The sequence below is a fragment of the Antrostomus carolinensis genome, unplaced genomic scaffold (genome assembly GCF_000700745.2).
Source record: "Antrostomus carolinensis isolate BGI_N321 unplaced genomic scaffold, ASM70074v2 scaffold8882, whole genome shotgun sequence".
Classification (NCBI taxonomy): domain Eukaryota; kingdom Metazoa; phylum Chordata; class Aves; order Caprimulgiformes; family Caprimulgidae; genus Antrostomus; species Antrostomus carolinensis.
In genome coordinates, this window is record NW_010301545.1 from 3,470 (window position 1) to 15,540 (window position 12,071).

At 42.4% G+C, this 12,071-nt stretch overlaps 1 protein-coding gene across 1 annotated transcript; it reads left to right on the forward strand.

The window, feature by feature from the left end:
- The first annotated feature begins 2,754 nt into the window (after nucleotides 1-2,754).
- Nucleotides 2,755-11,467, forward strand: JCAD (junctional cadherin 5 associated). Its single transcript, XM_010163498.2, has 2 exons — nucleotides 2,755-6,406; nucleotides 10,369-11,467. The coding sequence occupies exons 1-2, from the start codon at nucleotides 2,875-2,877 to the stop codon at nucleotides 10,401-10,403; spliced, it is 3,567 nt and encodes a 1,188-aa protein (XP_010161800.2). The 5' UTR covers nucleotides 2,755-2,874; the 3' UTR covers nucleotides 10,404-11,467.
- Nucleotides 11,468-12,071: the final 604 nt, after the last annotated feature.

Below are 12,071 nucleotides of genomic sequence, written 5' to 3' on the forward strand. Positions count from 1 at the left end.
GTGAAGCATTTTGAACTTGCAGTGGCTTTTGGATGCTTCCCCTTCTCACCACTTCATTTGACTGCAAGACCCAAAATTGTTGTATATCCTGGAAGGAGCCACTCTGCCTCAGTTGCAGCGACAAGCAGTGTGATTGTGCTGTGCTGCCTGCCCTGCCTGCTGCCTGCCTGCCATGTCTGGGAGCCACTCTCCATCTTTGGGAGCAGAGAAGTCTCCAGGCTGGAGCTAAGCTGGAGGTTCCTTGGGGAGACTGTGGATCATCCTCTTCCCACTGTGCAGTGCCACCCTCTCCAGAGGGTTGTGCAGCCCAGGAAACAGGCTGTAACCACCTCTAGCACCTGAACCAGAAGCTGGAGAGACCGATATCATCCACCTTGTGAATAGATCATAGAAAAGATCAGGTTTAAAATACTCTAAACGCCTCCTTTTAAATGTCTTTTCTGCATTCACGTTGCAATGATGACACCATACAGGTCACAGTAGTTTGTATCATGTTCATAAATTTATTACTGGAGCCTAGTTATTAATCTTTTAATCTTTAAAAAGAAATTTAATCTTTTAAACAGCTTTTAATAAATGGAGGAACATCCTTTCTGTAACTGAAGCTGTCCTAACTTTGGGCTAATTTACTTTAATGAATGTCTGAGCTTGGATTTTGTTTGTTTTTAAGAAAGCTAACTAACCAAAACTTTTCTATTTTAGTGATGTCCTAGGAAAGAGTCGAGTAATGCTTCCTTCCCTATTCCTGATTTCCTATTAAATCCTTTAAACATCCAGCCCATTCTGTTCCTGTGCTTTTAGTTGCAGTTGTTCCAAATCTTATTATAATTGTCTACTATACCTCCTTCCCCCAACGTTTTTATATTTGGGTTGATAAGAATTTGGGTGTACTTTGGCGTTTTTTAACAGTGAATTAAGCTTTGCAACAACATCTCTGAAAATTTAAACATTAAGATTTTTAGATGCTTTTCTAAAAGACATGCTACCACTGAAGCAGGAATCATTTTGAGGAAGTCTGATGGCCTGCGTTGAGGAAGATGTCAAACTAAATAATCGTAAAAGTCTCTGCTGATCTTGGAATCTATGACTCTGTACTTCCTGTGATTTCTGTAGACCTTTTTATGATGGTGGTTAAAATCAAATAGAAAGAGCAATCTGTCCATTCCCTCCTCACTGTTGCTAGACCCTGTTTCTCACCTTGTTTTGTAAACGCAGATACAAATGGTGCCATAGCAGCATGGGGATGAGATGAGAAGGTAGATTTTATAATCTCAGAAGAAGGCAGTATTTGTTCAGCTGCATGTTTCCACACGCAGAGAGGTATGGAAATGTTTGGTGTTACTGCAATCAACTTTCCAGTATAGGGGTGTCCTGTTATATCTCACTGATTAATTAAGATGTCTATTACTTCCTGGGGTTCAGCGATCAAACTGTACTTGTGCTTCAGAAGCAGAACGTTTTATTCAGATGTTAAACCTTAATCCATTTGAATTAATATGAACAAGATGCTCCTTATCCCAATTTGGTTTTTAAACTTTTATAGTCATAGGATGAAGTTAACATACATGCAAGAAAATTGCTGTGGATCTGGATTGCTCAGTTTTCATTTCTAATTTTGAATTGTATTATGTTTTCACAAACTACTATTTGAATTGATCATTGTTTTTAGTAAAAAAAAGCCAGGTTACACTGTTTATATACCTTGGGGTGGAGGGAAGAGAAAGAAACTCTTGGGTTCTATCCACATACTTGTCCTATTTCTGTCAATTTTGATTTTTCTTTCCAGTCTTATGCTTGTGGCAGCTTCGTAGTGTAAAGGCAGTTATATTGTTGGACACCTTAGGTACAAGAATAGCAGAACACAGTTCAAGTAGAAGATTAATTATTTATATAGAAAGGTACCAGTTTTGTTCAGCAGTAATATATTAAAGAGTTGACAGTCTCTTCAGAACACACAAAGAACTTATTCTGTTGACGTAAATCTGCGTTCTGAATTTCTGATCTGCAGTAAAATGTCTAATGTCTTTCATATTTCAGTAATAGATTGTTGGAGTTAATCCCTCCTTTATGTAATAGTGCTACACTTCTTTTGAGATGTTTAGATTTCAAATATTGGTTCCTTCTTATTCAGAACTCTGCTGATACATCACCATTGCTGTGGTATGTATCATTTCATCCCAAGCACTTTGAAGAACTTTGTTCCTTTTAAAAGGTGAACAAGAATCAACACTGGAAATGACATATTTCATTTCAGTTATTGTACTAGGATGCAAATTGTGCTTCTTACAAATGTATCTTATGAAATAGCCCCCTACCTGTTCTCCCTCCCTCTGCTTTTTGGCTTTGGATTCTTATTGAACTTGGGTAGCACAGCAGTCCCCTGACGTCTATAGATTTTGATGTGGCTGAGCGCAGAAATTAGTTCAACACAACCGTTTCTGGTTTTCTGGTGTCCATTGAGGAGGGCTGTTCATGTTTGCACAGCAGCGTAACTGTGTGCATTTGTTTCTCTTTCTAACAGCTTTGCATAGCTAACAACATGCCAGCAGAGCATCAGTCCCTTCCTTTACTCATGTTAATGACTGACTTTTAAATCTTCTCATTAAAATCATAAAGTCATCTGATTGCTAATAGATTACACCAACCTCATTGGCATAACTCAACATTTGACCTCCTAATGGCCTTACCCATAAGGGAATAAAAGGGCATCTGTGCAAACTGCCTGTGACACTGTGTTTCTTTTTCAGGGTTTATGACAGGCCTCAATTAGCATGGTCTTCTCAGCCCAAGACTGATAAAGATCTTGCCTACTGGAGAAGACGAGGACAGGACTTCAGCGTGCTACTGGGCTATTCCCAGAAAGGCAGCGTGGAAATGAAAGGCCTGGCTGCAGCCCTGGGGGCTCCCCGGCACCCCAAGGAGAGTCAGCTGAAGGTGGGGATGGGCGCAGAGTATGTCAGAAGAAGTGGCTTGCAGGAGAGCTGCGAAGTGCCCAGCGACTACAAATGGCAAAATCTGGGAATGGAAAGCTGGAATCAGCCAAAAAAGATAGGGAGGCAAATGTCCGATGGTGACAGGGAGAAGCTGCTTCAAGAGCTGTATTCACTGACTCTGGGAGACAACGTACTGAGTGCCCACAACAAGGGGAAATCGCAGTCCTTGCCCAGGGTCCTTTCGCCAGAGAGTATGAGGTGCGTAGAAATGCCCTCCCTGACCAACAGTAACAACTCGCTCAGCGTAACTAAAACTCCCTCCTATCCCCCAAACAGACTGAATGTGGAACCAGCCAAGCACCACGAAACAGTAGGCCATTTCCTTCCCCTGGTGAAACCCAAGTATGGGAGACCTCTCAAACCTCCGTCCTATGAACTGCAGAGGCAGACGAGGGCACCTGTGGAAACTGTGGGTTTCCAGGACCACTACCAGAAAGACGAACCCATCCCCTACTTAACCAAAGCTAATGAGCTAAGGCAAGATGCTTGCATTAAAGACTCTGGTTTGGAGCCACCAGTCTATGTACCTCCTCCATCTTACAAATCCCCATCTCACCAAAATGTGACCCCACATCCCCTCAATGAAGTGCCTAACAACAACATGTATGCCAGCAGTGATCAGCAGGGTCCTGTGGAGCGGGTTGTCCCCTGCCAAAGACCAGACATGAATACTTTTGAAGCAGGGGGTGACCCTTGCAAAGACAACCATATTCCTCACGGGAAGCAAAGCCATGCGAGGCGACCTGCTGACTACCTGCGTTCTGTTCAGTATATTCCCTTTGATGATCCTCGGATACGACATATTAAAATTGCACCACCGGAAGGTCTGCAGGGCAATGCTAAATGCACTGAAAATGCACGTAGTCCCAGTTCTGGTGCTTTGCAAGAGAGAGATCTTGAAGTACAGTACAACAGTGCCTTCTTAGATGCATCAAACTTGTCTGAATCTGCAAAGGGAGAAAGAACTTCTGACACCTCTACCCATAGCAACAGATGGTTGGCACCATCCATCCGAGATCAGGAAAATTGTGCCTTGCCAGACCAAAGAGATAGTTGTAGCACAACTAATCACAGCCCTCGAAACGAAGCCAGCACAGAGTACACAAAAGGCAAACTTTCTGTAAGAAACTCACATATGGACAGCACCTGTGAGACCGTTACAAAAGTGAAAAAGTTTGAACCTGGAACTGGGATGCAGAGCAAAAAGAGTTCAAAGAAAAAAATGAATGAAACTATATTTTGTTTGGTCTCTATCCCAGTTAAATCAGAATCCAATCTGCCAGATACAGATAGGAACAACAACATAACCCAGAGCCCTGATAAGAATGGGTTTGATAACAATGGGGCTTTGCAAGAACAAAGTCTCTTAAGTATGTCTTCAACAGACTTGGAGTTACAAGCACTTACAGGAAGCATGACCAATAAAAATGAGTTACAAAAACAAGAGTTGTGGAGACCAGAGGAGTTCAAACAAATGAATGACCTCAGATTTATTCAGCCTGCAAAACACAGAGAGCTCAAATACTCTGGCTCCTGGCCAGGTGATCAGTACAGAGACCAGCAGACACAGACCAGTTTTGCTGAAGAACCTAAAAGCCCACAATTTTTCCATGGTACAAAGCTTGGGCAGCCCAATAGTAACAAACTGCTGTCTCCAAAGCTCCTAGGATGTACAGCATCCAAAACAGGGTCAAAACAGGCAGAGCTGCCTTCTGATGAGAGAAGCTGCAGACAGAGCGCTTATGGCATGAAGGGTCAGATGTACCTCAGCCAGTCTAGCAACAGTGCATTTTCCAGGACTGCCACCTCTGTCCTTCCGGCCCCCTCCCCAAAAGCTCACCAGAGCCAGCCTGTGCCTGCCCAGGAGAGGGAAACCAGCCTTCTTGCCAAGGGAGATATAGTTAAGGGAGAACCAGGTGCTCCCTGCAGGAGTAAAGAGCTGTTTGGGCAGTTCCTGTTGAAGCCTGTAAGTCGCCGACCTTGGGATGCAATAAGTGAGCTAGAAAGTTTTAACAAGGAGCTGCAAGGGCAGGAGGAGAGCACAAGCAGTGAAGAAGATTTGGAAAGTGCTGTGGCTTCTCTGCAGGCAGGAGAAGGAGCCCTTACTCAGAGGAGGGCGTCCAGAAATTACAAGTCGAACCAGGAGCCAAAACACAGTGGGAAATCAGAAATGGTTGTGCCAGAGGTGCCTGTATTTAAGTCAGGAAGAGTTAAAAGTAAGTCTGAAAGTTGGAGTGTGGGGACAGAACATGGCAGTGAGCCAGGCTGCGTTGGCTCTCAAGGCTCCCCACAGCCAGGAGGGAGCAGTGAAGGAGTCAGGCCAGCAGATGGAAGTCTGATAACAGAAATGAGGACGGGGGAAACCAAGAGCAGACCAAGCAAGCAACCGGTTCCCGTGGGCCCTCTCAAGAGAGTTTTGTCCAGTAGCCCAAGCAGTTCGTGTCACAGTAATCCTTTCAATAACCCTGTCTTGCAGGAGATGAGCGAAGACCAGAATTACCTAGACTTTGTTAAATTGAGCAAAGGTGCAGCTCCCTCAAATGATACAGTATTAGAGAGAGGCTCAGGGGAATGCTTGTCACTAACGAAGAGGATCCAAGGGTGCTCTGAGCCGGATTTGAGGTCAGTGGGACTTGATGCAGCCCCAGGACCTGGTGCTAGAAATTCCGATCACTCTTCAAATGCAAATGCAGTGGAAATCCCTGTGAATGAGTCATTGCAGGCAAGAGCTGCAAGAATCTTAGGTATAGATATAGCAGTGGAGTCTCTCCTTCCAGATGACCACATTGGGCCCCATCCAGGCACTAGCCCTGCAGATGGTGCTCAGGACTTTAAGTCATCGGTGGGGAACACAGTAAGTGACAAAGAAGGAAAAAAGGAGGATTCTTATGAAGGCAGACGGAAGTGTGGTTGGACAGAGAGTGCTCTCTTTGTCAGAGTGGGAGGCCGATCTTTATACCCTGATGAATGCCAGACCACTCACCAGGAAGCCAGTGCTAAAACACTGGTGACTGAGCAAGTTCTTGAACAACCTGCGAGCCCCAGCCAAGGTGAGGAGCAAAACTTGGTTTGCAAGTCAGCTGTGTATCAGCATTCGGAAAAGAGAGTGAGAAGCACCTCAAAAGTGATAGAGACGCTCCAAGGCAAGCTCACTTCTCCACCGAGCCGGACTGCCATGGATCGCTTAGTGCGAATGAAAGAAGTTGACTCTGTGTCCCGGATGAGACGTCTGAGCATTAAGAGCGCAGACTCGGGAGAAGAGGTGGATGAGGAGAAGCTGTCGAGGGTACAAGAGGAAAGAGGAAGCAAACTGGCAAGCGCAGGGGCTGTTTCCAAGCGTGTTATCTCTCTCAGTGAAAATGGGTATTTGGGTGGAATGGACAAGAAGAAGACAGACAGAGATTTTTCTTTAGGTAAGACCCTATTATGGGAGATCCAAGTGGGTACTATTTCTTTATGTAATGGGCATGATCGGTTTGCTTATGCCCACATAATGCTGCTCAAATAGTAACAGGCTGTAGGTGGTACTGCCCCTGTCTTGTTGCCACCCCTTTGCTCTCCTTGTGGAAGAGATAACATGAGTGTTCTCTGATCCCATTTGCAGAAAAGTTACTGTAAAACTCACTTGTGATACTGAAACTCATTCACGGAGACTAGAGCACTCCCCAAGGTCTTATCTCTGTCTAACTGTTTCAGGGAACGGCTGGCTTCAAACAGCAGAGTTCAAAGATAGTCATGCTAGTGCCAGTGTTTGGGAACACGTGGTGATTTAATCATAGCCTCTCCTTGAATACCCATTTTTCCCTCTCTAATACTTAAGTAGACACATACTATATCAGAGTTCAGAAGAAACTAAAAATAAAAATCTGATGTTCTTCTGTGAAGCCTCTGGGAAATGGCTGCATTAAAGGGGCCTGGAAAATTCTCTCTCTCTCTCATGAATATTTTCCAGATCAGATGTTGAGAATAACTGTTATCCTTAGGTCAAATGGAAAGTTGACTTTTTCTGTGAACACTTTTTTTTTTTTTTTACTGTTCCTCATCTCCCAAAAGCATATAAACTTGTATAGTCCATATGCATCCCCAAAGTAACACGAGCTGTTCTCTCTCCGAAACGATTTTCATACAGCGTTGTGTTGAACAACTGAAAATCAGTTGTTGCCGTAGATCTGTGTAAAGGGATAAATCTCCCAGGCCACCTGTCTAGTCCATTAAATTAATTGGAGTGAGCAAATGTATGGTGTGAAAGTTGTTAAATTAGTATTAATCTCCTTCTTTCTTTTTCCATCCTCTCTGCAACAGCTGACATTCTACCTTGAAATCTGCACAGGTTATTCATTAAACCTTGTTGATATAAATCTGTTCACAGTTTTCCAGTACAGAGGGACTGAAATTAAATGGAGCATACTTTAAAGTGGATTTATGTTTTTCCATCTGAAGAGAAATATTTGTATGAGTTCTAAGTATTGACTCCTGCAGTCTTGCAGCCTTTCCCTTCATGTCTTTTTCTGTATCCCACAGCTCTGTGTCTGTGCTCTGAACTATATTTCTCTAGACCACATTTAAGAAACAGGCTGATTCAGCTTCCTTGTACCCATCAGGTCTAGTGTGCCCCACATGCATTTCATGGGCTTTCCTCCCTTGGGGTTTCTGCTGGAGTGAAGAAAATGACTGTTGTGGTGACATGACTTCAGGGATGTATCAAACCAGATTGGATGTGTTTTCTTGGAGAGTTATTCTGCAGTAAATTAGATCTAAATTTATCCTTCTTGCTGACAATGCCAGGCTGGTATTCTGCAGTTTTTTCCCACTGCAGCAGTTCCCTTGCAGCCATAACAGCCCTTCCCATGTCTGGATGGCGTGGATGTCCCTTTCTGCTGCACACACCCAGCACCGCAGGGTAACATGCACTCATGGGGTGGGCAGATGTCTCCTTCACTGGCCTCTTCCCATCCAAAGAAACCCTGATTTGTTGATGGCCACAAGATCTTCACCTTACAATAATGGGGCAGGACCAAAGATTCATGTTTGTAGAAAGGCCTGATGTTGTGTCTTCCTCTGTTAACTTTCATTCCAACTTCCAGACTAGCTCACTGAAAGGCAAAATGAGAATCCTGGAAACCTATTGTATTTGTTGCTTTTAAAGAGTACATATTGCTAAAGGCCATTCTATTCGGAGTGAGGTAGGGTGATGTTAGTCTTATGATTTCAGACTGGGCCCATCACAGAGGCTTAGAGGCCTTGGCCGAAACAGGTTTTCACATGTATAGTGTGGCTTGGCAAATGAATAGTCATCTCTCAGAGTAAGAGCTCTGCCGAAACTTAGTGCAAGAAGCTGATCTTACTATGCAAATACTGTCATTAGAAGAACATCTCCAAATGTTCTCAAACACACTGGATTTCTCCTTTGCTGTTTGAAAACTGCTTCCATGAGGCTGCTCATCTGGCTTTGTTTCTGTAGAGAGCGTTTAAAATGAGCTTAACCAAACGTTGAGTAAACATTTCTGTATCAGTGCTAGAACTCCAATGTTTGTGCCCCCAGAAGTGTGATGTATCCTGGCAGTCTGGCCCTTTTGTGTCCTTGCTTTAGGTGCTGAGGGTGTGGGTAAGCTTTCAAGGAATAAACTGCCCCACACAGAGACTCCATGTCTTGTGGCCTGATTTTCTCCCCCTGCCACTCCCTGAAACTGAGCACCTGCAGTTCTGTGGGGAGTTCTATTAGTGCGAATGTGTCTGGCCTTAGGAAAATCAAGTTTCTGAAATGTAAATACATTTTTATTCTGAGGTCAACCTCACACAGAACAGTTCAGAATTTTTGTACGTTCTAGCAGTTTAGATGGCAAAATAAAAAAACGTTCCTGCTTTAGAGACATCTTCCTACACCATCAGTGCATTAAGCTTAGAAAGATGCAGCATTATCCTGGAGTGCACGAGCCCCCAAAAACTTTCTTCCTCTTGATTTTTTTGCATTCATGTGGTGTCTGTTCTTGAAGTTTGGAAATACCAGAAGAGGCTTAGTGACAAGCAGTTCTGAAAACATAGGTGTTGCTGGCACAGATTCCTTTCTTGGCTGTCCTACCAACTTGAGGATAGTGGGCAAGAGAAGCAATAAAGGATCCTGCACCAGGAATCCACCCACTGGGACCAAACACAGAAGTTCTTTCTTAGCTAGTCCCTTCTTGATATGAGTCTGGATGCTGCAGATGGACACTTGCACATGGGAGTAAAAATTTCCCTCTCAGGATTTTTATGCTTGTTTGAATTAAGATGTTCACTTACATCAACTTAAAAGTCCTGAGGGTGAACATTTTATTCCAAAGTGTGATATTTATGTGTGCAACTGTTTTCATGCTCAACTGTTTAAATGCGAGGGCTGTGGGCCTACAGCCTACAGGAGGGAGGGACGTTTAAGGTTAGCACAGATACCCAGGTTGCATGAGAGCAGCAAGTAGCACACAGTAGCACGGTCTGCAGTGCCGGTTTATCCAGGCCCCTGTGTGCCTGCAGACTTCACCATAGGTAGCGCTGGTTCCACATGCCATGACCGTGCATCCCAAGGAGCCTAGGGTGAGTAAGTCAAATGTGTGCATGATGGCACAGGGCAAGCAGATCTCACAAGGCAGAGCCCTTTCATTGCAATCCTATTCCAGAGTCACATGGGTGAAGGAAAAGGCTTATATCTGCTCACTTCATGGCCAACATTGGGATAAATCCAATAAAAAAATCTGACAAAAGCATATCCAGGAAAAGAAAACGCGTGGTCTGTCCTGTGAACTGACAAAAGGTAGTCTGAAAATGAAGAACAATGTTAGTTGTCCAGTGCTTTAGTGAATAATGGTCAAAACATGAGCTACAGTTTTGCAGACTGAAACGAGACAGTTTAACCATAGCGATGCAACACAGCTGTGCTTTCCTGTATTCTGTTAAATTAATCTGAAACCAAGGATTTGCAATGGAATGAAAAGACCCTGATGACTGGATGGCATCATGGCTTCTTCAGCCAGCCTTAAACACCCTGCCAGGATGATTAAAGCATTTGCTTGTCCTTAGTGTTATGTACAAGGAGGAGCAAATCATAATGTCTTTCTCTCCCTTTCAAAGCATCTGAAAACTAGAAGTAATCACTTAGCATTCAGTGTGCTTGTTCCTACCTACTCAAGGATTCCCAAATTCTATCTCCATGCATTTGATCCAAGTTATTCCCAAATTACACTGGTGTAAATACAAAATTTGGGCCAGGAATGTAGCATGTACCTTTAATGCTGTCAGTCTAGTATTAGATTATTTTTAAAATAAGAAGTATGTCTCATTTCTGCAGCTAGCAATGTTGACTAGATTTCACAATGTATTATTGTGTTTTCTTGTTTTTTTTCAGATACATATGACCCCACCAAAGTTGAAAAGGTGTGAGATGAATGAAAAGGAGAATAGAGAGATTTCTGCTCTACTAAGAATGTTTAACTGATTTTTTTCTGGGTGCTTGTTGTTTGTTTTTTGTTCTTTGATGCTCAGAAATTGCCTCCATTTGTGGTGTTCATGGTGTACTGATAATGCCTTTACCACTGCCACTAGGAATTAGCTATTCATATCTGAAACTGTTGTGGAAACCACAAAAAAATCTGACTTCTACATTGGAACCATCTGGCTTTGGAGCATTAAGACTTAATACCTACTGTTGGCAAAGAGTTTTTATCTGAACTCTGTTTCAGTCTTCAGCTGGGATGATGAAATGCATGAAGTGAGGCATTTGAGCTTTCTCTTTGGTGTAAATGTAAACGCGGGAGATTAGTGAAATGATTTTTAAAAGAATGTGAATTTATAAGCTAAACTTCTAAGTATCTACAGTCTAAACTTTGTTTAACTTAAGGGATTTTTGGCCATAAGTAGAAAGTGCTGCTGCACTACATGGGGGAAGGAATGCAAGAGAATGGTAGTGAAGACTGATTGTGAAATGATGTCTGACTTCCAGAGTTTGAATTAACTCGGATTAAATACTTACTTGGCACCTAGAGAGAAGAAAAGCAAAAACCCCAAAGCTTCTAAAAGATGGAAGATTTTTGTAGTACAGTGTACAGAACATGTAATTATAGTAGCTGGCAACTAGTGTTTCAAACCAATGCAAAGTATACCACTGGCTGTTTTGCACTCAGTATTACCTATTTTTGTTTTGCTGTTTAGAAATTCTTTATATGAAAGAACAGTAGCTGGTTTAAAATAGCCCATTTTAACAAAGTAACTATATTTCTTGTTACAGAATACTATCTATTTTTCTATGATGTAAACAATTGCTAACAAGTGGCAAGTATAAAGAAGTATTATTATTATTATTATAATATTTTAAGAAGACTTATCCCTCTGTGTGAAGGTGCCCCAAGCAGATTTCACTTGTATCTCTTAAAGCACACTCCATATTGCCACATACTCAGTAGTGCAAGTATTTTGTTCTGAAAAGAACCATCTATGTATGTATGTATTACAGGGTTAATTTCTATTTTTCCCCCACTTAACCCTTGGATCGTTCTTCTTGGCGCCACTTTCTGAAACACAGCTGAGAACTGTCTGGGCTGGTGTTGCTGCCATTACATTCCAGCAACGGTGATTACTAAAAAGTGGGTTGGGATCTTTGTCCCGGCGTCTCTGAGCAGCTCAGATAAAATACCTGGTTTCTTTCTTTTACTTTGTTCCCTTTTACAGATTATGGAGTTGGATTAGGCCAGTGTATAAAAATTTTTAAAATTGGTTTCATTCTTCCCTGAAGTCGACTGATGTTGGTGGGAAGGAGTTCAGGTGTCTTCTTGACAGTATTTAAATACATGGCTTTAAATATATTTTATCTGCACACACAAATGCATGAATTATAGAGTTTATAATAAAGCCTGTGCATTCTGCTCTTTGATACTGAATTAGCCTGAATAGTGTCAGTGTCTTTACAGCCTTTATGTGTGGTTTTTTTGTAAGTACCTGTGTACTAACATTCCTCTGATGACTTGTTCATGTACTTCACTGGTCTATTTTACTGGCCATTTCTGTTTTTTAGCATAATTTTATTTTTAAATATCTTCTAATTTCTTGAAATAT

Excerpts from the sequence above, each read along its gene's own strand:
- JCAD (XM_010163498.2), top strand. The coding sequence starts at position 2,875 with ATGAAAGGCCTGGCTGCAGCCCTGGGGGCTCCCCGGCACCCCAAGGAG. Across the intron at positions 6,407-10,368 it reads AGACAGAGATTTTTCTTTAG|ATACATATGACCCCACCAAA; the intron begins GTAAGACCCTAT and ends GTTTTTTTTCAG.